At 69.1% G+C, this 24,574-nt stretch overlaps 1 protein-coding gene across 1 annotated transcript; it reads right to left on the bottom strand.

Moving 5' to 3' along the window:
* Positions 1-6,350: 6,350 nt before the first annotated feature.
* TMEM250 (transmembrane protein 250) lies at positions 6,351-7,642 on the bottom strand. Its single transcript, XM_070066739.2, has 2 exons — positions 7,509-7,642; positions 6,351-7,210 (listed from the first exon to the last, which is right to left on the bottom strand). The coding sequence occupies exon 2, from the start codon at positions 7,204-7,206 to the stop codon at positions 6,709-6,711; it is 498 nt and encodes a 165-aa protein (XP_069922840.1). The 5' UTR covers positions 7,207-7,210; positions 7,509-7,642; the 3' UTR covers positions 6,351-6,708.
* Between the last annotated feature and the right edge of the window lie 16,932 nt (positions 7,643-24,574).

Genomic DNA, 24,574 nt, shown 5'->3' with positions numbered 1-24,574 from the left:
GTTCCGGAGGCCGAGCCTGGGCCAGGCGGTCACCCTGGGGCTGAGGGGGCGGAGTCGGAATCCCAGGCCCCTGGCCTTGCTCCCCGGCTTCGCCCCCTAGAGATCGGGGTGCAGCAGAGCCGAGCAGTGGGGGGCCGCCCCGCCCCCCCATGCTGCTGCTTCAACAGCGTCTGTCGGTCCCTGGGGGGGGGTCATGGTCCTGCAGGCTGAGCCCCACTGTGACGGCTGCTTCCCACGTTGGGGTCCCGGCTGCTCCACTTCCGATCCGGCTCTGCTGTGGCCTGGGAAACAGCAGAAGACGGCCCAAGGGCCTGGGCCCCTGCACCCACGCGGGAGACCCGGATGGAGCTCCTGGCTCCTGGCTTCTGCCTGGCCCAGCCCCAGGTGTTGCTGCCTTGTGGGGAGCGAACCAGTGGGTGTAGGGTAGATCTCTCTCTCTCTCTTTTTTTCCTTTTCTCCGTCAGCCTCAAATAGAGAAATATTTTTAAAAAGAAGTAGAAGGGCACGTGCGGGGTCAGAGCCAGCTTGGCCTGGGCGGAGCTGGCGGGGGCAGGGCAGGCCCTTCCCCAGGGCGCCCTCTGCCCCCCCACAGATGCCCACAGAGTCCCAGTGGGAGGAACCACAGACCCTCGGCCCCCAAGCCAGGTCCCTGGGAGGACTCGGGCAGGCAGGGGGCTCCGCTCGTCGGGTGGGGACCCGGCGAGTCTGCACGGCAGAGGAAAAGTGGGTGAGTGGCTTCGCGTCCACGGCTGCAGAACCCGTGACGCCCTGGCTCGGGAATTAGGGCAGCGCGAGCCTCCCCTCGGTTTAAATCGGAGGTTCTAATCTTCCTCTTTCGTCCTGAATTTCCCTCCAGCACTCAGTGCAGCTGTGAAGCAGCTGCTGCCTCCGGATGAGGGGCGGGCGGAGGTCGCTGGGCGCCGCCGCGCCCCCTCCCTCGGCCACTGCTGCCGGGCGGCTCGCGGGTGGGGGATGCAGGCGTCGAGCAGGACCGGGGAGGGCTGGGGCAGCAGCTGGAGGCACCTGGCGAGACCGGTTAAGGACTCCCAGGGCTGCCTGTCCAGGATGGGCAACGGCCAGCGCTGTGGGCACAGATGGCCTCTGCAAGCCACGCCCACCCCTCCCCGCGGTCACTGAGAGCCCGGGCCTGCCCCCTCTGCACGCCTTCCCCGCTCGGAACTGGAGGCTGGGTGAGACCCGATGTCCGAGAGAAGGGCCCGCTCCCCCGCAGCCTGACCCCCAGGACGCGGGACCCCGGGCACGTCCCTGAGGACAAAAGCCAGGAACCAGGCGCTGCCCTGGCCCACAGCCACCAGATCTGCCCCCGGGGCCTGCCCTACCTCGTCCCCCGAGAGTCTGGGCCCAGGGGTCCCGAGCGCCAGCCTCTGCGGTCCTGAGGCCCAGGGCCCTGGCAGCATGGCGGCCCCTGCGGGCAGCCCCAGCGCCGGTCACCACCCACACCTCCCTCCTCCCGCAGGCCCTGCCTGGGAGCAGCCCCAGGGAGGCGGGGCCTGGCCCGGGAGGACCAGTCCAGCAGCTGCTGGCCAGAGGCCGGTCTCCCTGGGTTTCTTCCCCCTTATCTCGCCGGAAGAGCGCAGCAGGCAGCCGGGCCGGGTCTTGGAGGACAGGGTCTCCGGAACACCGGCCTCCTGCCAGCTCTGCCCAGCGACGGGCGTTCCTGGTCGGAATGCCAGAGCCAGGCTGGGGTAGGGCCACCCCGCAGCTTCCGGGGTCCTCAAGGGCACCGGGAGGCCGGACCCCAGGGGTGGCGACGGGCGGAGCCGTGCGGATGGATGCTCCGTGCATCTCGGGAGCCGGGAGACAGCCGGGTCACCACAGTGCAGTCTGCCAACACACAAATCCCCTGCCACCGTGACGTCACGGTGCTGGTGTCCAGAGGAACCCACGGGGAAAACCACCCTGGGCGGGGAGCAGAGACCCCGGCGTTCTGAGGAGCAAACCCAGGCAGCAGCCCGGCAGGGCCCAGTGCCCCGGGCGGGGGTGCCCCACGCTGCCTGCACGCCCCACGGCGCCCCCTGCCTCTGTGTGGGTCCCCGGGGGGGCGTCGCTCGGTCAGGAGGTCCAGGCTGCACAGGATGGGCGCTGGGCACGGCCACCAAGCCCGAGGCTGTATGGGGCCCCGCCATGGACAGGCCGTGGCCTGGGGGCCAGGACCCGCACCTGCGTCAGGGCCTGGACTGCTGGCCTTTGGCTTCAGACACTCGCCACTCACTGCCTGGCCCCTGGGGAAGCCCACGCCACGAACCCTGAGCCAAACAGCTTCCGGGTCAGCCCTGGGGCTGAGGTGGACACAGCGGGGAGGACACGGGCGCTGGGAGCCCGGGGGCAGCACCCCCCACCCAGGCCGGCCCCAGGGTCTTCCTGAGCCGGTTCCTGCACCGGCGTTCAGAGAAAGCTGACCTCACACCATCCTCACCGCCTGGCCTAGACAGGTGCCTGGGAGGCCCCACCCATGCCCAGCCCCTGACCCCTGACCCCTGCTGCCCAGTGGCCGCTCCTTCCTGGGCCCCCTGCACTTTTCCCAGACCCCACTGTGGCTCCGGCAGAGGCCCCTGTCCCCCACAGGGGTGTGCTCCCAGCCCCCCATTCCGGGAGCCCGCGGGAACCGCTCTCCAAACACAGCGGGAGCCACTGCCCAGCGGCCCCGGGAGGAGAAAAGCGAAAGCGAGGGCAGAGGCCCAGGGCTGGGCCCAGGGGCTTCTCTCCCCCCGCCCCCTCCCCTGCTGCCTGAGAGGCCCCTGGCCCTGGCTGGGGTGGGGTGGGGACGCTTCTGCCCACTGCTGCAGCCTCGCCCAGGCCAGTGTGGCAGGTGGCCATGGCTGGCCCTGACCTGGACTCCCGAGACACTCAGGGATGTGGCCGGGGCTCACAGAGCCAAGCTGACTTCCTGGGGCAGGCGCAGCTCTGCGGCTGCATGGGGGGGTGCGCTCGGCAGCCCCCCCCCTCCAGGCGCAGTGCGGGCCACACACCTCGAGCTATGCAGCCCTGCCACAGGCCCCGTGTGACAGCTGCCGGCAGGCCCGGGCACGCTGCCCGGATGGTGGGGGAGGGGCGCCTGGAGCGCTGAATCAGCTGTGGCCGGCCCGTCCCCGGCTGGGCAGGAGGCTGGGGGGGCAGCTCCCTCTTTTGGGAACTGGCGGCCGGGCGTTTCTGGAACATGGCTCCGCAGTGCGCCCGCGGGAGAAGCAGGGCTCAGGGTGGGGCTGGCCAGGAGGGGCGAGGGGACAGCGAGGGACCCTCCCCAAACACGGCCAGAGAGGGAGGAGAGAGCCGCAGGCGCCTCTGCGGATCCAACGGCTCCCGTCCCCAGAAAACGCCGAGTCAGCACTGGAGCCGCCGCGCCTCCCCCCACCACACGGCCGCAGGGGGCCGGCCTCCCAAGGTCACGGAGCTCCCGCATCCGCCCAGCCTGCGGCTCAGTGCAGGGGGCCCGGCCCCACCCACCCTGCCTAGCCCCTGCCCCGTGTCCCCTCCCGGCGAGGCGGGGGACTGAGGGTCACGACCTCCAGAAGGGGCTCGTGCCAGCCTGTGTCCTGCCTGGGTGCCACGGCCTCCATGTGGCACAGGGACAGCCCACCGAGGAGGCCACCTCCGCCAGTGGTGGCTGTGCCAGACATCCCCCGGGGCCGTCACCCACCCCGTTGGCTCCTTGGCACCTGTCTCTCATCACCAATGGGCAAGCACCCTCCATGCAGGCTCTGGGCCCCCGGCAGCCCCAGGACGCTGGCCTGGACTTGGGGGCGGGGGCTTCTTCCAGCCCCCCCCACCCCCCCGCTGTGGTTTCCTCAGATCTTTAAGATCTCAAAGTCAGAATTACAGAGAGAGAGAGGAGAGAGGGAGGGAGAGAGGGAGGGAGAGGGAGGGAGAGGGAGAGAGGGAGAGAGACAGAGAGGGAGAGAGAGGGAGAGGGAGAGGGAGAGGGGGAGGGAGAGGGAGGGAGAGAGGAGAGAGGGAGAGAGAGAGGGAGGCAGAGAGAGAGGCAGAGAGGGAGAGGGAGAGAGACAGAGAGGGAGAGAGAGGAGAGAGGGAGACAGAGAGAGAGAGGGAGAGAGAGAGGAGAGAGGGAGGGAGAGAGGAGAGAGGGAGAGAGGAAGGGAGAGGAGAGAGGGAGAGAGGGAGGGAGGGAGAGAGGTCGTGCACCTGCTGGTTCACTCCCCAGGTGGCCACGACGGCCAGGGCTGGAGCAGGCGGAAGCCAGGAGCCAGGAGCTTCCTCCCGGTCTCCCGCGTGGCGCAGGTGCCCCGGCACTGGGCCGTCCTCTGCTGCTCTCCCAGGTGCACTAGCAGGAGCTGGATGGGAAGTGGGACCCTGGGAACGGGACTGCAGGTGGCGGCTTTATCCATCAAGCCACACCCACTCCCCACTCTTTGTCAGCTATCCTGGTGTGTTGGGGGGATGTGTCTCACCGCCCCCAGGCCCCTCGCTCTGCCAGCCCCCCCTCCCCGGCCTTCCTCCCCTGCAGGCCCTGGGACTGCTCCAGCCCCGGGCTGAGGATGGGGGTTTAGTGCCCAGGTGCCCAGCTCCTGACTCCCGCTCCCCCTCCCCCACCCGGTGCTGGGGCGGGGGTGGCTGGCCAGGCAGCTCTGCCAACTCCAGAACCTTCTCTGCAGGTGCCCACTTCGGTCGTCATCACGCATCTGTCCCACGTCCCCTAAGCAGAGCCCCGGAATCGTCCCCTTCCGGAACCGGCGGCTGCCCTGCTGGACCAGTGCTGACTCCACGCCAGCTCCAGGTCCGTGCGAAGCTGCCACGCACTCGCCGGGACCGCGGCAGGCGGCCACCGTGGCCACCACGGCCACACGCTTGGGCCTCGCCTGTGTGGGCCCCTCCCGGCAGCCAGAAGCCTCCAAGCACGCGGCCGTTGCCTGCCCACGGGGACAGAGCCCTCGCGAGCAAGTCCATCCACTCAGCCCAACACCAGGTCCCCGGGGACACAGGCACAGCTGCTAGGGGCCCCGGGCTGGCCCTAAGCCCCCGACACGCGGCACCCTGGGGAGCCTGGAAGTCCTTCCAGCAGCCTCAACCAGTGGTGTCTGGAGCCCTTCCAGGAGCCCGACTTCCTGCGGGGTCTCCAGGGGCCAGAATGTGACGACAATGCCCGTGGCCTGGGGAGCACCGGGGAGCGCAGCCCCAGGGAGCCCTGTACACCCTGGGAAGGTCTCAGCCACAGAGGGGCTGCTCAGTGGGGACCCCTCAAGGCCTGCCCGGGTCACTGCAAGCTTCCTAGCCAGCAGAATACAAATGCGCAGCCGTGGGCAGGGACCTCGCTACCCTGGGCCTGGTGGACACTCAGATCCCGGCCCCAGCTGGACTGGTACAGCCGGCCTCCCCCAGGCCTGGTGGTGGGGCTGGGCCCCCCAGACGCCAGACCTGGCCTACAGCAGGCAACACCGTGTGCAGGCAGCCACCGCAGGACCCTGCGTCCACCCCGGCTCGGTCTCGGGCTGGCATCACCTGGAGCCAGGGAGAGCAAACTGCCCCCCGGGGTGGAGGCTCTCCTGGGTTCTATGCGGCCATCAGGCCTACACCGTGCAGTCTGCCGCAGCAGCAGAGGCCGCTTCCGGCCCCACGGCCCCGCTGGCCTGGCCCTCACCCTCTGCAGGTGAGGAGCCAGCCCGCCGGTCCCCTTCTAGGCTCGCCCCCCGCCCCCCCTGCATCTCAGGCCGCAGCCGGCTTAGCTGCTCACATTGTTTCTTCCTCAGAAACTCAGGCCCCGCCCACATTAGCAACAGGTGCACAGGTCCCAGGCCCCTCCCTCCCACATTAGAACAGGTGCACAGGTCCCAGGCCCCTCCCTCCCACATTAGAACAGGTGCACAGGTCCCAGGCCCCTCCCTCCCACATTAGTGACAGGTGCACAGGTCCCAGGCCCCTCCCTCCCACATTAGAACAGGTGCACGGGCCCCAGGCCCCTCCCTCCCACATTAACGACAGGCGCACAGGTCCCAGGCCCCTCCCTCCCACATTAGAACAGGTGCACGGGTCCCAGGGCCCTCCCTCCCACATTAGTGACAGGTGCACGGGTCCCAGGCCCCTCCCTCCCACATTAGTGACAGGTGCACGGGTCCCAGGCCCCTCCCTCCCACATTAGTGACAGGTGCATGGGTCCCAGGCCCCTCCCTCCCACATTAGAACAGGTGCACGGGCCCCAGGCCCCTCCCTCCCACATTAGCGACAGGTGCACGGGCCCCAGGGCCCTCCCTCCCACATTAGAACAGGTGCACGGGCCCCAGGCCCCTTCGCGGGCCTGCGCCTCCCCGGGACCTGCCCCCCATGGCGGTCAGCTGCGCGGACTTCAGCGATTCCGAGCTCAAGCAGTCACTCCGAAACACGTTAAAAAAATAGGTTTAATGCAAGTGGTTCACCTCATAAAGAATCGACCAGGCACTGGAGACGGGGCGGCGGGGTGGGAGCGGGGGACAGCCGCGCCCCTCCCGCCACCCTGCGCCCTCAGCAGGGGGGTTCCGATACCGCGAGCGAATTAGCAGAAAACGAAGCTTCAAGGAGACAGCGAAGTTTAGTGCAAAAGACTGTGTGCAGCGCAAGTGGGGCCCCGCCCGGGCCGACTTGCCATCCTCAGCCCGGGGGACCAGCGCGCCCTGGGGCCGGGGCGGCGGCCGGGGTCTGGGCCCCCTCCCTGCCCAGCCGCTCGGCCCGGGTCTCTGAGCGGCCCCCAGCGGCTGGGCCTCACATGTCCACGAAGACCAGGAAGCACCAGCCCAGCCCCCCGACCAGCAGCATGGTGACGTGGGTGGCGGAGACCAGCAGCTCGTTGAGCAGCCGGAAGTCCAGGCGCCGGCGGCCCAGCAGCAGCAGCAGCAGCGACAGCTTGAGCTGGAAGCGCAGCAGGGCGCGCACGCCCAGGTACTGCAGGCAGAAGAGCGCGGCCAGCGCGCCCCAGAGCGCGGCGGTGAGCAGGCTGCAGCCGAAGTAGAGCAGGAAGCGGATGAGGCCGTACAGCCAGCGCGTCTTCAGGTACACGTCGAAGTTCTGGTACTTGGTGCGCGCCAGGTGCGAGGCGCGCACGGGCCCGCAGGCCGCGTGCAGGCAGCTGGTGTGCGGGCCGTGGAAGGAGCGCACCCGCCGGGGGATGGGCAGCACCGGCATCGGGCTGGCGCGGCGGCGCTGGCGCGGGCGGCGGCGACCGGCGGCGGCCTCACGGGCGCCCGGGCCCCGCGGCGGCATCGGCCTGCGGGCGAGAGGCGGGGCAGGGCGCCGGGTCAGGCTCGGGGCCTCGGGGCGGGCCGCAGGCCCCCGCGCCCCTGCCCGGCCTCCCGGGGCGCGCTCGGGGCAGAGCGCGTGGGGCCGGGGCCGGGGGCGCTGCTTCCCGAAGACCCCCCCCCCGCAGCCCCCGACCCCGACCCGGCCGGCGGCTGCCTGGCCTCACCCGCCGGCGCCATGGACAGCCTGCCCAGGCCGCGAGAGGGGCCACGGGGCGGGCCCGCTGCGCACACCCGCCGCCCCCGCCCGCGCCCCCCGCCGCTCACCCGGTGCCCTCTCCGCGGCGGCGCCGGCGGCCCGCACCTCGGGGCAGGCCGGCGGGGCTGCGGGCTCCCCCGGCCCTCGGGGCTCCCGCGGCGCGGCGGCCGCATGGTGCCGCGGCCCGGCCCTCACGCGGCGGCGGGCGCGGCCGCCGGAGGCGTTTGGCCCCGCGTGGGCGCCGTAGCGCGGCCCTCCGCGGCCGCCGTAGCGCGGCCCCACGCCCCCTCCGCCCGCGTCCGACCCCGACGAGCGGCTCCCTTCGCCCGGCTCGGCCCGGCCGGCGGCGTCCCGGAACTCGTCGCCCCCAGGACGTGCGCGCGCGCGCGGGCGACCCGTGACGTCACGGCCGCGCACGCCCCCCCGCCCCCGGCCCGCCCTGCGCAGGCGCAGACGCCGGGCCGGCGGGGTCGTCCCCGAGCAGGTCCTCTGCGCCTGCGCCGCCGCGCCGGAGCACAGCTGACAGTGCGCGGGCGCGTCCCCGTGCGCGAGCCCGCGGGCGGCCGGGCGCGGCGGTGGCCGTGGGTCCCGCTGCGGGCCTGAGGCTCGGAGGAGGGGCCGGGGCGGCCGGCGCGGCGCGGCCCGAGGGCGAGCCCGCGGGGGGCGGGGGTAGGCCCGGCGGGAGATGGGCAGGGGGCGGCGGGGGTCGTCGCCACGACCCGCGGGGGCCGCAGACCCAGCGGGAGGAAGCGGCAGCAGGCGTGGCCGCCGCGGCTGGTCGGGGCGTCAGCCGGCGCAGCCCCCGCCGCAGAGAGACCCCGGCCCGGGCAGGGCGGGGGCGTCTGGGTGTCCAGCGGCGGCCCGTGTCCAGCTGCGAGGCGGCTGCCAGGGAGAGCATCTTGGCACCTGCAAGCGGCCAGGGCTGGGCCGGGAGCGCCACGCGGGTCTCCACGCGGTGCGGGGCCCGGGCTGGAGCCCTCACTGCTGGGTCGGAAGGGGGGCAGCCGGGACGTGAACCCCGGTGTCCAGCGGCACCAACGAGCCGGCCCCGCTGCGGGTTGGGGTTGGGGGCCCGAGGCTCGCAGGATCCCGGGGCCTTCTGCGTGCGGGCCCTGGGAGCCCTGCGGGCGAGAGCGGGTCCCAGGTGTGCCGCACTGCGTGGGCCCCTCCCTCGCGCTGTGACAGAGAGCTCCACCTGCCAGGCCTGGGCGGGGGGCCCACAGGGTCTCCCCCACGCTGCAGGGGCCTGGGGCAGAGCAGAGGCCCCGGTGCGGGGGTGGGTGCCCCGGGGGGTGGGTGCCCGTGCTCGGGTGCGTCGCGGCGCCGGGCCGGGGACGAGCCCCGGGGAGCGGAGCCGCGCGCGGCCTTTCTCTCTCCTGGACCGGCTGGTCGTCTGCTGGGCGGAGCGAGAGAGGTTGCGTTTGGGAGAAGCCGGGAGCAGCGGGAGAAGCCGGGAGCAGCGCTGTGTCAGCCCCGCCTCCGTCTGTCCTGGAAAGCCCGCCCGACGGAAGTGCCCGGGCGGGGGCCTGCGGCGCGGGCACGGGCAGGGGCAGGGGTGGGGAGGGGGTCTCCCAGCAGGGCCCTGCTTCCCGCGTTACCAGTGCGGCCCCAGCCCATCTGAAGCTCTGGTCCCCTCTGCTCCCGGGGTTCAGGGGCCGTGAGTGAGGGCCCTGGGCGGCCCCTGTGAGGGGCACGGGGATTTGAGGAGGTGGCCGTGGGGTCGGCTGGCCAGTCCTCCGGCCTGGAGATGGGGCTCAGGAAGCTGCCTGTTCTGCACCCAGCCAGTGGGCCCCAGGACCCTCTGGGCCCCAGCCTGGGGAGGCCCCCAGGGGGAGGGGGAGGGCCGGCCGGTCCCCACTGGCCCCCACCCTCCTGGGCCGCTGGCCGGTCCCCAGCTGGGCAGTGGGCTGGCGCCATCTGCTGGGACGGGGCTGGCGGTGCCGGAGAGCAGGAGGCTGGGGCGGCTGCCCTGGCTGGGCAGAGCCGCCCCAACCCAATCCCGTTCCTTCCAGGGCCCAGGGAACTGTGTGACCTCTGACCTGGGCTGCCCTGCAGGGTTTGGGCTGGGGGAGGGCACTGACACCTCCAGTTGCATGGACCGGCTTTGCACAGGGCCCAGTGGCACCTTTGTCCCCAAGGTCCCCACAGGTGGCCAGGACGCACCCCCACGGGTGGACAGTCCCCTCCCTGCCCGCCCTCGAGAGGCCGTGGCCAGGCCTGCCCTGGCTGAATGGCCGGAGCACGCGGCCCACGCTGGGAGCAGCGGCCGGGGCTGTGGGGAGGCCCCCGGGTGCTGCGGTGGGCGCCCTGCTGAGCCCAACCCCGGGCTCTGGCCTGTGCGTGGGGGAGCCCCCGGGGGTCGGGTCGCCCGCTGCCTGCCGGCTCTCTCCACAGCTGAGGGCAGGGCCGGTGCTCGGTGCCCCGTGGGACAGACACCGACTCACAGCCTGCCCGGGCCTGAGGCTCCTCCCGAAAGGACTTCTGCTGTGTCCCTGGGGAGGGACAGGGCCCAGGTGGCCCGCACGGTCGCTTGGTCCAGCAGAGTGCTTCGCTCCGGCTGGAGTGAACCAGAGGATGGAAGACACCCCCCCCATGCAGCACTGCCTTTCAAACACACACACACACACACACACACACACACACGCTGCGTGTCAGGATGACCATTGAAGCAGGCCGTGGCCTTGGCTTGCAGACTGACCCCAGCCCTGCCCCACGGGCTGCAGGGACACCAGTGACCCCTCCTCCCGCCGGCCAGTCCTGGGCGGGGCCTCCCCAAGCTGAGACCTGGACCCCGTGGGGACTTGGGAGGCTGCCCGGCCCCAGGTCCCGGCCCCCCAGGCCCAGGCGGGGGTCGTGTTCCCTCCGTTGATTGCGCAACTCGGCGGTGACGGCAGGGGAGATTTGTGGCCCAGCTCCCGGTGGCCCCGAGTGGGCGCCGTGGGCGGCACGGGGAGCCCGGCCGGCCGCGGTGTTTTATGGCTCTCCGGGAAGACAAACGCGCCTCCGTGTGTCACTTGTTGCCGTATAAATGCTAACTTGTACTTCTTTCAAAACTTTTAATGAATTGTGTGCCTTCCGGGAGATTTACGGGGCGCGGCGGTCGCGGATCTGCCGCTGGCTCCGGCGCCGGGAGACCTGCAGATTACACTGGAGATAAATCAGGATCGGAGGCACCGGTGGAGCTGATGCCCCCGCCCCAGTCAGGGCCTGAAGTTAATTATGCAAAATCAAAAACCAGGCCTTCTAATGCTTCATCAAACATGCATAAAACTGTCAGGCCCGAATAAATTCTCTCAATTAACTCGCCTCAGATTGGGAGCGCAGCCGCTAATCTAATCAGCCCGCAGCGCTGCGGAGGCCGGGCCGTGACGGGTCCCGTGGAGGGGGTGGCAGAGCAGGGGCTGAGGACCCCGGAGACCCCGGCTCAGCCCTCTCTCGTTTCATTCCGCAGCCGGGAGCGGCAGGCGTGCCCGGGCTCCACCCTGCCGACGGGCGCGCTTTGGGGCCTGGAAGCTCCTGTGTGTGGCCGCACTGCGTACCAGGACGTGGGCATCGGTGCCGTCCTTTGGCTGCTCTGAATAACGCCGCGGTGAGCAGCGAGCGTGGCAGTCCCCGCACCGCGCTGTCCACTGGCTCCCGCTGGCCAGGCTGCCGACGCGGGGTCTGACACGCGGGGCACAAGCCGGGCTGGGGTCCCTGCCTGGGGCCCGGCCACTGCCTCGCTCACCTGCTCTCCCCGAGCACCTGCCAGGCTCCTACCTGCCAAGGCTGAGTGTGGGTGCCGTGTCCCCGCGGGGCTCCCGTGTGCTCAGTGCCGGGGCCGGGGCCGGGGGCCGATGCACCGGGAGAGGCGAGCACGCCTCAGCCAGGCGCACACGCGGGGCACTGAGGACCCAGCCCCCACCGCAGCAGAATCGTGAGCCACAGCGGCCGAGCTGGCCACAGCCGCGTCCTGGGGGTGAAGCAGGCGCAGGGGCAAAACCGGACACGGAGGCAGGAAGTGGGCGGGGCAGGGGAGCCGAGCTGGGGTCCAGTGCTGGGTCTCCCAAGTCCCCCTGCAGCGTCCAGGGCGGCTCCGTGCAGTGAGCTGGAACCAGCCTGGCTGCGGGCAGACCCAAGGGCTCCCAGGCCCCAGGAAGAGACCTGGGGTACATCCGGGGCCTCCTGCTCCCCCAGGGCCTCCTGCACCCCCAGAGCCCCCCTCCCCCAGGGCCTCCCCCAGGGTCTCCCCCCTGCTCCCCCAGGGCCTCCCCCAGGGTCTCCTCCCTGCTCCCCCAGGGCCTCCCCCTGCTCCCTCAGGGCCTCCTCCCTGCTCCCTCAGGGCCTCCCCCTGCTCCCTCAGGGCCTCCCCCTGCTCCCTCAGGGCCTCCTCCCTGCTCCCCCAGGGTCTCCCTCCTCCCCCAGGGCCTCCCCCTGCTCCCCCAGGGCCTCCCCTCCCCCCTCCATGGTCTCTCTCTCCTCCCCCAGGGACCCCCTGCTCCCCAGGGCCTGTTTCCTGGTGAGATGAATGCATGCTGTCTTTTTTATAGATTTATTTTATTTGAAAGATGGAGTTATTGAGAGAGAGACAGAGAGGGAGGGAGAGAGGGAGAGATAGAGAGGTCTTCCGTCCGCTGGCTCACTCCCCAGGTGGCTGCAATGGCCGGAGCTGCGCTGATCCGAAGCCAGGAGCCAGGAGCCGCCTCCAGGTCTCCACGCGGGTGCAGGGCCCAAGGCCTTGGGTCATCCTCCACTGCTTTCCCAGGCCACGCGGGGAGCTGGACTGGAAGCAGCGTCCACGTGGGGGGCCGGCGCTGCAGGCCAGGGCTTTACCCGCTGTGCCACAGCCCGGCCCCACGTGCCTTTCTCTCCGGGGCTGGGGTTGGGTGCAGCGGGCTGAGCCGCCCATCGCGGCGCCGGCACTCGTGTTGGAGCTCCACTTCCGACCTCACTTCCTGCTGTGGCCTGGAAAGCGGTGGGAGACGGCACACGTGCCTGGGCCCTGCGGTGGGAGACGGCACACGTGCCTGGGCCCTGCGGTGGGAGACGGCACACGTGCCTGGGCCCTGCGGTGGGAGACGGCACACGTGCCTGGGCCCTGCGGTGGGAGACGGCACACGTGCCTGGGCCCTGCGGTGGGAGACGGCACACGTGCCTGGGCCCTGCGGTGGGAGACGGCACACGTGCCTGGGCCCTGCGGTGGGAGACGGCACAGGTGCCTGGGCCCTGCGGTGGGAGACGGCACACGTGCCTGGGCCCTGCGGTGGGAGACGGCACACGTGCCTGGGCCCTGCGGTGGGAGACGGCACACGTGCCTGGGCCCTGCACCCGCGCGGGAGGCCTGGAGGAGGCGCCCGGCTGCGGCCTGGCCCCACCAGGCTGCTTTGCTCACCGGGGCGTGAACCGGGGATGGATGATCCCCCATCGCGCTCGCTCTCGCTCTGTCTCTCTTTCTGTGTCTGTCTGTCTGTCTGTCTCTCTGTGTGTGTCTCTCTCTCGCTCTGTCTCTCTCTCGCTCTGTCTCTCTGTTTCTCTGTCTCTCTGTCTGTCTCTCTCTGTGTCTCTCTGTGTCTCTCTGTGTCTCTCTCTGTGTCTGTCTGTCTCTCGCTCTGTCTCTCTCTATCTCTGTTTCTCTCTGTGTCTCTCTGTCTCTCTCTCTCTCTGTGTTCTTGTCATTTTACAGGGACAGAGATGCTCAAGAAGAGCCCCCGCTCGGCTCAGTCCCTCTGACACGCGTGTCAGCACTCACCCTCTGACACGCGTGGGGGGCGCACACGTCTGTGCCGGCACTCACCCTCTGACACGCGTGGGGGGCGCACACGTCTGTGCCGGCACTCACCCTCTGACACGCGTGGGGGACGCACACGTCTGTGCCGGCACTCACCCTCTGACACGCGTGGGGGACGCACACGTCTGTGCCGGCACTCACCCTCTGACACGCGTGGGGGACGCACACGTCTGTGCCGGCACTCACCCTCTGACACGCGTGGGGGACGCACACGTCTGTGCCGGCACTCACCCTCTGACACGCGTGGGGGACGCACACGTCTGTGCCGGCACTCACCCTCTGACACGCGTGGGGGACGCACACGTCTGTGCCGGCACTCACCCTCTGACACGCGTGGGGGACGCACACGTCTGTGCCGGCACTCACCCTCTGACACGCGTGGGGGACACACACGTCTGTCAGCACTCACCCGCTGACACGCGTGGGGGACGCACACGTCTGTGTCAGCACTCACCCTCTGACACGCGTGGGGGACGCACACGTCTGTGTCAGCACTCACCCTCTGACACGCGTGGGGGACGCACACGTGTCTGTCAGCACACTCACCCACTGACACGCGTGGGGACGCACACTCACCCACTGACACGCGTGTCTGTCAGCACACTGACACGCGTGGGGGGTCGCACACGTCTGTGTTAGCACTCACCCACTGACACGCGTGGGAGATACACCCGAGTCTGTCAGCACTCACCCACTGACACGCGTGGGAGATACACACGAGTCTGTCGGCACTCACCCGCTGACACGCATGGGGGACGCACACGTCTGTGTCAGCACTCACCCTCTGACACGCGTGGGGGACGCACACGTCTGTGTCAGCACTCACCCTCTGACACGCGTGGGGGACGCACACGTCTGTGTCAGCACTCACCCGCTGACACGCGTGGGGGACGCACACGTCTGTGTCAGCACTCACCCTCTGACACGCGTGGGGGACGCACACGTGTCCACAGCGCCCGAGGGCAGGAGCCAGGCCTCCACCCGGGGCCCCCACGAGGTGGCAGGGACCAAGCGCTGGGCGTCATGGCTGCCTCCCGGGTGCGTGCGCGGGAGCTGGCGGGAAGGGGAGCCAGGGCCTGACGGGGGGGCGCCCTCTGAGCTGCCCCTCAGTGCCAGCGGGCGCCCGTGTCCCTGGCGTGTCCACCCTGCTGCGCGGCCACAGCCACAGTCAGCGTGAGAGAGTGCTGACACGTGTGCGTCCCCCACGCGTGTCAGAGGGTGAGTACTGACACGCGTGTCAGAGGGTGAGTGCTGACACAGACGTGTGCGTCCCCCACGCGTGTCAGCGGGTGAGTGCCGACAGACTCGTGTGTATCTCCCACGCGTGTCAGTGGGTGAGTGCTGACAGACTCGGGTGTATCTCCCACGCGTGTCAGTGGGTGAGTGTGCTGACAGACACGTGTGCGTCCCCCACGCGTGTCAGTGGCCAGCGTGCTGAGAGCACGTGTGGGCGGAGCCACAGCCGGGACTGAATCGGGGCACCCCCGGGGGCCCTGCGCGGGCGGAGCTCAGCCTCGCCGCCCACCCAGGCAGGTGCCGGTGTCGGCCAGCAGGGGGAGCCCGCGGCTCAGGATGGCGGCTCCGAAACCGCAGCTCCCAGCAGCGGGCTCGGCGGCTCCAGGGCGGGGGTCCAGCAGCGAGGGTCGCTCGCGCACCCCCACTCAGCCTGCGCCCCGCCCCGCCCCGCCCCGCACGTTGGTCCCCAGCGCAGCCTGGAAGCGGGCCCAGGCGGCGCCAGCGACACAGGGCGCTGGCCAGGGGCCCGCAGCGAGACGGGCGCTAGTGCCTGGGGAGCCCAAGCTTCCTTGGAATGTCGGGTGCCCCCGGTTTTAGGGGCGTCAGAGGATGGAGACCAGAAGGGCTCACAGCCCCCCCGCCAGGTCCCTCAGTGGAGGGGGGGGCTCTCAGGTTCGGGAGGCTCCTGGGAAGCACCAGTGTGTGGTCTGTGCCCTTGACCCCCCATGGCTACCCCCAGGGGACCCCTCCCCCACCCTGAGGGCTGCTACCAGGGCCACGGTCAGGAGTGGGTGTGGGGGACAGCCCCTCCCCGGCCGGCACTAGGGGGCAGCCGCTCTCCCCCTCGCCAGCTCTGCAGGTGCTGAGGGGAGGTAGGGACCGGGACCCCCTCTCAGCTGCCCCAGGCCCAGCTCTGGACCCCCCAGGGCCTGTGAGGGAGGGGCTGCGGATCTCCTCCCAGGACAGGGGAAGACCCCCAGGCCGAGGGGCTTGTGCATGTGAGAAATGGCTTCTTGGGGTCTCAGTCAGCAGATGGGAGATAGAGATGGAGAGGTGGAGGGAGAGACAGACGGAGAGACAGAGAGACAGACACAGAGAGAGAGAGACGGAGAGACAGAGATGGAGAGGAGGGAGAGGGAGAGACAGAGAGAGACGGAGAGAGAGAGAGACGGAGAGACAGAGATGGAGACGGAGGCAGAGGGAGAGACAGACAGAGACGGAGAGAGAGAGAGAGACGGAGAGACAGAGAGACGGAGGGAGAGAGACGGAGACAGAGTCACAGGGAGAGACAGAGACAGACAGACACGGAGGGAGACAAAGATGGACAGATGGAGAGACAGAGAGAAAAAAGACACAGAGGCAGAGAGAGAGAGAAAGGATGGAGAGACTGAGAGAGATGGAGAGAGACAGAGATGGAGGGAGACGGGGACACACGATGGCCTCACGCATGCTGGGGCTCCTGGGAGTCCGTGGGGTGGGGCTGGGAGCCTCGGCCGGGAGCCACGGGAGAGCTGACGCAGGGCTGCCCGGCCCCGGCCCGTGGGCTCGAGTGTCGGCAGTGCTAGGTCCACGGCAGAGTCGTCCTCACCCCAGCGGCCCCCAGAGCAGCCTCAGCGCCCTGGGCCCACCTCTCCGGTTCCGATCTCTGGGGATTCTGGCCGGGGTGGGGGGCCTGCAGGGGTACCAGCAGGAGGCAGACCACGGGAGTGGAGCCCCTGAGCCGTCCTGCCGTGGAAGCTGTGGTCGGCCCAGGCCACGCGGTGCTGCCGCTCCTGACAGGTGCCCGGGGAATCCCCGCCCGGCCGGCTCAGCGTGGAACCGGTGTTTCCCACCTCGGGAGGAGGCAGGGCCACCTGCTTGCGTGTGCAGTAGCCGCCTTGCCCACGTGTGGCCCCACACGTGTGGTCTCTGAGCACGTGAACCCTAGGATCCCTCCTTACACGAACGGTCTTGCTGCCCGCGGGCCCAGCCCTGGGTCCCCCCCCACCATGGCCACGTATCCACAGCTCAGCCCAGCCACGCCAGGCTCGGGGTCCCCCCTGAGGTGAGGTGGGTGCCTGGCCGGCGTGGGGGTGTGCAGGCTCGGGCGGGCTGATGGATACACCCGCTGCACCGGCCCGGCCTCCCTGCACCGGTTGCCATGGCAGCCGAGACCGGCATCTTATTAATTCTGCATGCTACAGAATAAATATAGAAGCCTCTGGCTTTCTATTGTGCGTTTGGTTCCCGCTGCCTGGGTGGGGAGCTCCCAGCACCCAGCCTCCACGCACACCTGTCAGGGTGTCGGCGCCCCGGGCGGGGCCCCCAGGGCGCTGGAGCTGGGGCTGCGGGCTCCCCCCACCCGCTGAGTGGGGCTGCCCAGGTGGCTCAGGGCCGGCTGTGGCCAGCTGAGGCTACAGGCCTGCGGAGCCTGGTGTCCCCTGGGCTCCGTCTGGTCAGCCCGGCCCTCCGTCTCCTGCCCCAAAGGCGGGGGAGATGGGAGGTCTCACGTACTTCGTGGAGGAGGGGTCCCCTCCCTGGGTCCTGACGCAGGCCTCTATGCCCTGAGGGGAGACCCCAGGCCTGTTCCCGCCCCTCCCCCGCAGCCCCGCCCAGCGGTGTAGGCGCGGGGCAGGTTTTGTCCCGGCGGCCCGGCTTCCTCAGGGGCTGGACAGGGCAGCACAGGGAGGGGCCCGCCCCCATGGGCCCCGGGCGTCCCTTTCCTCGGCCCCGCCCTTCCCCATGGCTGGGGGTCTCCGGGGTCTGCGCAGCCGGGGCAGCTGGGACGCCGGCTGTGCCTCCTGTCGTGCGGCCGGCCGGCCAGCGGGCCATCGATCCCCTCCCTGCAGCCTGGACAGCCCCCCGCCCCGGCCCGGCCCCCAGGGCCTCCTCAGGCCATCGACAGAGCCGCGTGCTTGCCATTTAATTAAGCTTGGTTTAATTAAAAACCGGGAGTTCTTTATTAGACTTGGTAATTGATTTAATTTTCTGTGGAATCCGAGTGCTAAACACCTCTGCGGCAGGGAGGAGGCGTCCGGAGCTCTTCCGCACAGGTGAGGCCCCACCCCCGCCGCCCCCACCTCAGCCCCCACCGCCCCAGCCAATGGGAAGGAGGGGCGGGCGGCAGGGGGCCTCCCCGCATCCCTGCTGCTGCCCCTGGTCTTGCGTTCGGTGGGTTTTTCCGGAGGTCTGACTGCCCCCAGCCTGGGCTGGGGGGCTGGGGGGCTGGGGGCTGTCCCAGGACCTCCGCTGTGCCCCGCCAGCATCCCCAGAGTGCACAGCGCCCAGTTCTGGCTCCAAGGCCCAAGGCTGGGTGGGGAGAGCCGCTGGGCAGGCCCGGAACTGCGCTCACCGCCCTGGAGAGCCTGGGGGCGCCCGGGCAGGGGTCTCCCCACCAAAGCCTCCGGGCCAATGTGGGGGGGAGGTGCTTCGGCCCTCGGTGCTCCCCAGGCCCGCGGCTCTGTCTCCCCGATGGGGATAGATCATGGGGTGACTGTGGGGGCAGCGTTGTGGCGCAGTGGGCTAAGCCTCTGCCCTGGCCGCTGTGGCCACCTGGGGAGTGAGCCGGCGGATGGGGACCTCGCTCTCTCCATCTCTAACTCTGCCTTTTGTTTTTTATTTTTATTTTATTTTTATTTTTTTATTTGTTTGACAGGCAGAGTGGACAGTGAGAAAGAGAGACAGAGAAAGGTCTTCCTTTGCCGTTGGTTCACCCTCTAATGGCCGCTGCGGCTGGCGCACCGCGCTGATCCGATGGCAGGAGCCAGGTGCTTCTCCTGGTCTCCCATGGGGTGCAGGGCCCAAGCACTTGGGCCATCCTCCACTGCACTCCCTGGCTACAGCAGAGAGCTGGCCTGGAAGAGGGGCAACCGGGACAGAATCCGGCGCCCCGACCGGGACTAGAACCCGGTGTGCCGGCGCCGCAGGCGGAGGATTAGCCTAGTGAGCCGCGGTGCCAGCCTAACTCTGCCTTTTGAATAAATAAATGAATCTTAACAGGAAAGGAAATGGCGGAGGGGTGGACATTGTGGGGGAGGGGTGGCTGCCGTGGGGGAGGGGTGGCTGCCAAGGGGGAGGGGTGGACATTGTGGGGGAGGGGTGGCTGCGCGGGGGAGCCTGGGGGTCCAGTTCTGCCTCCACCTGTGCTGACCAGCTTCCGGCTGAGGTGCAGGAGAGGCAGCAGCGGCTCCAGGGCTGGAGACCCCGAACCCCTGACTTGGGCTGGCCCAGCCTTCGCCGTTGGGGGCATCTGGGGAGTGAACCAGCAGGTGGGAGACCTCTCTCTGTAACTCTGCCGTTCAGGTAAGTACATCTTCTTCTTTATTTGAAAGAGTTAGAGAGAGAGAGATCTTCTATCCGCTGGTTCACCCCCCAATTGGCCGCAATGGCTGGCGCTGCGCCGATCCGAAGCCAGGAGCCAGGCGCTCCGTCTGGGTCTCCCACGGGTGCAGGGGCCCAAGGACCTGGGCCATCCTCCACTGCCTTCCCAGGCCACAGCAGAGAGCTGGATCGGAAGAGGAGCAGCCGGGACTGGAACCTGGTGCCCATGTGGGATGCCCACACTGCAGGCGGGGACTTTACTCGCTGCGCCACTCCCACTTCTTTTTATTTTATTTTTTTATCTTATCTTTTGGTAGATTTACTTTATTTGAAAGGCAGAGTTAGAGAGCTTCCATCCGGGCCGAGCCAAGCTGAGGCTGGGATCTCCCACGTGGGTGCAGGGGCCCAGGCAACGGGGCCGTCCTCTGCTTTCCCAGGCGCGTTAGCAGAGAGCTGGGTTGGAAGGGGAGCAGCCAGGACTCGAACCGGCACCCACACTCAGTGCCGGCACGCGTAGGCAGCGGCTTAGCCCCGCAGCACCACAGCTCCGCCCCGGCAGGAATTCTGGCCTCCGCGCACAGCCCCTCCCAGGTGCCCGAGGGCGTCGGCTCCTCCTGGTCCGGTGCGAACGCTGACCCCCGGGAAACGCGGCGCTCCTGCTGGGGTATCTGTCCGGCTGAGCCGCGCAGTCACGGTGGATCCCCAGCTCGGGGCAGGAAGCGCGCCCGCCCGCTGCCGTGCAGCGACACTGAGCCCTGCCCTCACGGAACCCCGACACCCAGCCCTGCACCCCCATTCTACTTCCTGCCGCCCAGGATCCAAGGACCGGGGTCTCACGGAGGGGCCTCCCGGGGGACGTGTGCTTGCCCCGCTCCTCTACCCTGCAGCTGTGTGTGCTGTGGGCCTCCAGGGGGCGCTTTGTTCCGAGACTTCTGTGGAGACAGCTGCTCACCACGAGGGCTGTGAGGTGGGCAGTGCCTGGTGAGCCGTGGCGTGAGGGGCGGGTGTGGACAGCGTGGACCATGTGTGGACCACGTGTGAGCTGCATGTGGGCAGTGTGAGCTGCGTGTGGGTGGTGTGGACCACGTGTGGGCGGTGTGGACATGTGTAGGCTGTGTGGACATGTGTAGGCTGTGTGGGACATGCATGTGGACAGTGTGGACCGTGTGTGTGGGGTGGGCTGTGTGGGACATGCGTGTGGGTGGTGTGGACCATGTGTGTGGATGGTATGGACCACGTGTGGGCAGTGTGGGACATGTGTGTGGATAGTGTGGGCCGTGTGTGGGCAGTGTGGACCACATGTGGGCGGTGTGGACCACATGTGGGTGGTGTAGACATGTGTGGGACATGTGTGTGGGCTGTGTGGGACATGTGTGTGGGCTGTGTGTGACATGTGTGTGGACAGTATGGACCACGTGTGGGTGGTGTGGACCACGTGTGGGCAGTGTGGACATGTCTGGGTGTTGTGGGCCATGTGTGGATGTTGTAGACCACACATGTGGGCGGTGTGGACATGTGTGGGCAGTATGGACCATGCGTGTAGATGGTGTGGACCACGTGTGGGCAGTGTGGACATGTGTGGGCTGTGTGGGACATGTGTGTGGACAGTGTGGACCGTGTGTGGGCAGTGTGGACCACGTGTGGACCACGTGTGGGCTGTGTGGGACATGTGTGTGGACAGTGTGGACCGTGTGTGGGCAGTGTGGACCGCGTGTGGGTGGTGTGGACTGCGTGTGGGTGGTGTGGACATGTGTGGGTGGTGTGGACCACGTGTGGGTGGTGTGGATCACGTGTGGGTGGTGTGGACCGCGTGTGTGGACAGTGTGGACCACGTGTGGGTGGTGTGGACCGCGTGTGGGTGGTGTAGACATGTGTAGGTGGTGTGGGCCGCGTGTGTGGACAGTGTGGACCACGTGTGGACAGTGTGAACCACGTGTGGGTGGTGTGGACCGCATGTGGGCGGTGCGGACCGCGTGTGGGCGGTGTGGATCACGTGTGGGCTGTGTGGACATGTATGGGTGGTGTGGACTGCATGTGGATGGTGTGGATCACGTGTGGGTGGTGTGGACATGTGTGGGTGGTGTGGGCCGCGTGTGGGTGGTGTGGACATGTGTGGGTGGTGTGGACCGCGTGTGGACAGTGTGGACCGCGTGTGGGTGGTGTGGACATGTGTGGGTGGTGTGGACTATTGTGGGCGCTGCATGGAAGTCGCCCTGTGAGGCCGGGTTCCCTCCTCCCATCCCTGCCCAGCGGAGCCGAGCCTGTGGCCCCTCTGCTCAGCTCCGTGGGTGAAACACGGGTGTCGGGGGGGAGGAGCTCCTGGAGTCCGAGCCGGCTTTGCTCCCCCGGGGCCGGGCCGCCACCCACCCTCAGCGACTGCCCAGGGCTCTCCCAGCAGCACAGCGGCCTTTCTGGAGTGTTCCAAGACAGCGACGGCACCGTCAGAGTCGGCTCGGCGCCCGTCAGCCCTGCAGGACAGAGACTACGGCCGCCTCTCAGGGACGCGCAGGGCAGGCCGGTGCGGGGGCAGGCTGGCCCCCTCGGAGCCTGGCCTGTGCCCTGGGCAGTGACAGGCAGGTGGGAGTCCCGCCCACACTTCCCAGGGGGCCGAGAATCCCAGACCTGGCCACAGGGGTGTGTGGCCCCGGGGCTCTGGGGTCTCTGCACCCCCCACTCACAGCTCAGCCCCCCCCCTCACAGCTCGGCCCACCACCCCAGCTCGGCCCCCCCACTCACAGCTCGGCCCCCCCCCTCACAGCTCGGCCCACCACCCCAGCTCGGCCCCCCCACTCACAGCTCGGCCCCCGCCTCACAGCTCGCCCCCCCCCTACAGCTCAGCCCCACCCCCTCCACTCACAGCTCGGCCCCCCACACACAGCTTGGCCCCACCACCCCCCACTCACAGCTCGCCCCCCCCCCTCACAGCTCGGCCCACCACTCACAGCTCGGCCCCCGCCTCACAGCTCAGCCCCCGCCTCACAGCTCGCCCCCCCCCCCACAGCTCAGCCCCACCCCCTCCACTCACAGCTCGGCCCCCCACACACAGCTTGGCCCCACCACCCCCCACTCACAGCTCGCCCCCACCCCCAGCTCGGCCCCACCCCCGAGGTCCCCGGCCCCTGCTCAGGCGGAAGCTGGCCTCCACTGACCCCGCCCCCCGTCCGTCCCAGGGCGGGCCTTGCCTGTCCCGCGTGTGTGTGTGTGTGTGTGTGTGTGTGTGTGTGGATCTTGCTGTTTTGCTGGCTTTAACTTAATGACCAGGAACCCCAAACAAATAAAATTTCCTTTAAAAACAGGAGACCAATGAGCCAGTTCCCTGGGTGTCCCCTGGGTGCATCGCGCGGCCAGGGCTCCCTGGGGGCTGGAGGGGTGCCTGGGGGGGAGGGACAAGCCCACCCTGCGTGCTTGGGGCCAGCGCAATCACACACAGACACAGACACACACACACACACACACAGAGACAGACACACAGAGAGACACACACACACACATAGACACACGCACGCACACACACACAGAGACACATAGACACACACACCCGGCGCGCTTGGTCGCTGTCTGCAGGCTGCAAAACACAGCACAAGTTTACAACACGTCGTTCACCTGTTCCCCTGCCCCAGGCGGCCCCTGGGGAGGGCTCTGAGAGCCACAGGTGTCCCCGCCAGGCTGCAGGTGGCGGCCCAGGGAGGGGCTGGGGAGGGGCCCAGAAGGGAGGGCTGCCGGTGGGGGCTGCCGGTGGGGGCCAGCGTGGTGCCCTGGGCGGCTGACTCTTTGGGGGCGGCTGGGGCAGGACCCTGTGGACACCTGGTGCTGAGAGCCCCTGGAGCCCCTGAGGGTCCCTTGTCCCCTGTGAGGGCGGTGGAGGGGCAGCCGGGGCTGGGCTCTTCCCGCTGCCCCTCACCTGCCGGAGCCACTCCCGTGGTGACCCCGATGGCCAGCTGCCCCTTTGACCCCAGCAGTCCACTGTAGGGAAGAGAAGGGGAAGCTGGTCCCCCGTCCCCTGGGGCCCCGGGCTCGTGGCTGTGAAGCGGGGGCCGCTCGGGGGCACAGGGCTCCGTGGGCGCCGGTGCAACGCCTCGCCCTCCACCCCCTCCCAGACGGGCCCAAGCATTGGTCGGTGGGAGGCTGAGGGACTGGCACGGAGACCCCTGCCCAGGTCCCCCGTCAGGCCCGTGTGACAGTGTGAACCACGTGTGGGTGGTGTGGACCGCATGTGGGCGGTGCGGACCGCGTGTGGGCGGTGTGGATCACGTGTGGGCTGTGTGGACATGTATGGGTGGTGTGGACTGCATGTGGATGGTGTGGATCACGTGTGGGTGGTGTGGACATGTGTTTCCAGGTCTGACCTGGAAACCCCTCAGTGCCCCTCACTGAGGCCCACCCACTGCAGGCAGGTCTAGGGGCGGTTCCCGCCCAGGTCCCCGCCCCACCCTCCCTCTGTCACCTGTGTCTGTACCCAGAAGTCAGTGGCCCCACCAGCCCCGCGGGGCCCAGGCACGCTAAGGCCGCGGCCGGCAAAGCTGGGAGAGTCATCCCGGGATGCCCGCAGGGAGGGGCGGCTGCAGCCGAGGCTCTGGGGGGGGCTCTGTCCTGGGAGCCAGGGGCCAGCACCCGGCAGGTCCCGTGGGAGCCGGTGACGAGGGGAGGCGGGGACAGCAGCAGGCTCTGCCCCTTGTCTGCTCGCCCTGGGGCCGGGGGTGCGAGACCCCAGCTCTGCCCCACACCCCTGCCCATTCTTCTCCCAGAGGGGCGGCCTCTTCCATTTCCCCTCTGCCGATGTCACCCTGGACGTAGTCCCCGGGCCCCGGGAGGTTCCGGAGCTGGGATGTCCCGCCCCCCGTCAGCCCGTAGAGGGACCTGGCCTCGCCCTGCGGTCTACGGGTCCTTAGGGGGCCACAGCTGAGTCCGCTTGTGGGGCAGCTCCCCGAGTGGAGCCCTTACCTTGTGTTTCGTTTTGGTTTTATTTATTACTTACTTGAAGGGCAGAGAGAGAGAGAGAGAGAGAGAGGTCTTCCGTCCACTGCTTCACTCCCCCAAAGGCTGCAATGGCCAGGGCTGGGCCAGGCTGAAGCCAGGAATCAGCTCCATCCAGGTCTCCCACGGGGGTGCAGGGGCCCAAGCACTTGGGCCGTCCCCTGCTGCCTTCCCAGGCCATCAGCAGGGAGCTGGGTGGGAAGTGGAGCAGCCAGGACTCGAACCAGCACTAGATGTGGGATGCGGGTGTTCCTGACACAGGGGACAGGCAGCGAGGGGTCCAGGGTGTGGGCGGGGGGTGCAAGACGAGGGCCCTCTGGCCTCTGTGCCCCAGCCTGTTCCCTCGGCTGCGCGGCCGGATGGCGACACCACGCTGAGGGAATTGGAGTGAGGAGAGGGGAGGGGGCTCTGCTCTAGTGCCCCGCGAGCAGTCACGCGGCGGCGGGGGGGGGGGGGACGGTCCCCAGGGACTTCTCACGGAAGCCCCGGCCCTCAGCGCCGCCGCCTCCTCACCATCCTGAGCTCTGTGAGGGGTCAGCAGCCTGTGTGGGGTGGGGGAGCGGGGGGGGTCTGCCTGGCAGGATGGAGACTCCAGCCTGAGCTCAAGGAGGTCCCGAGGTCCCCTGTGGGTCAGAGTCGGGGAGGAGGCGCAGGTCGCTCTCACGCAAGGGGCGGGCATGTGCGTGTGGTGTGCACCCGATGAGTGCGCGGGCGCCCTTGTGTGTGGTGTGCCGGCTGGGGGCTACCCACTCGTGTGCAAGCGTGTCTGGACAGACTCGTGTGTGTGCTGTGCGCCCGGTGTGGGAACGCGACACCGCAGTGTGCGTGGTGTACCAGTGCGTACGTGCAACATGCGTG

This window comes from Oryctolagus cuniculus, chromosome 1 (genome assembly GCF_051225735.1).
Source record: "Oryctolagus cuniculus isolate XC-2025 breed Fujian yellow rabbit chromosome 1, ASM5122573v1, whole genome shotgun sequence".
In the NCBI taxonomy this organism is placed as follows: Eukaryota; Metazoa; Chordata; class Mammalia; order Lagomorpha; family Leporidae; genus Oryctolagus; species Oryctolagus cuniculus.
This window is presented reverse-complemented; position numbering and strand designations above follow the sequence as displayed.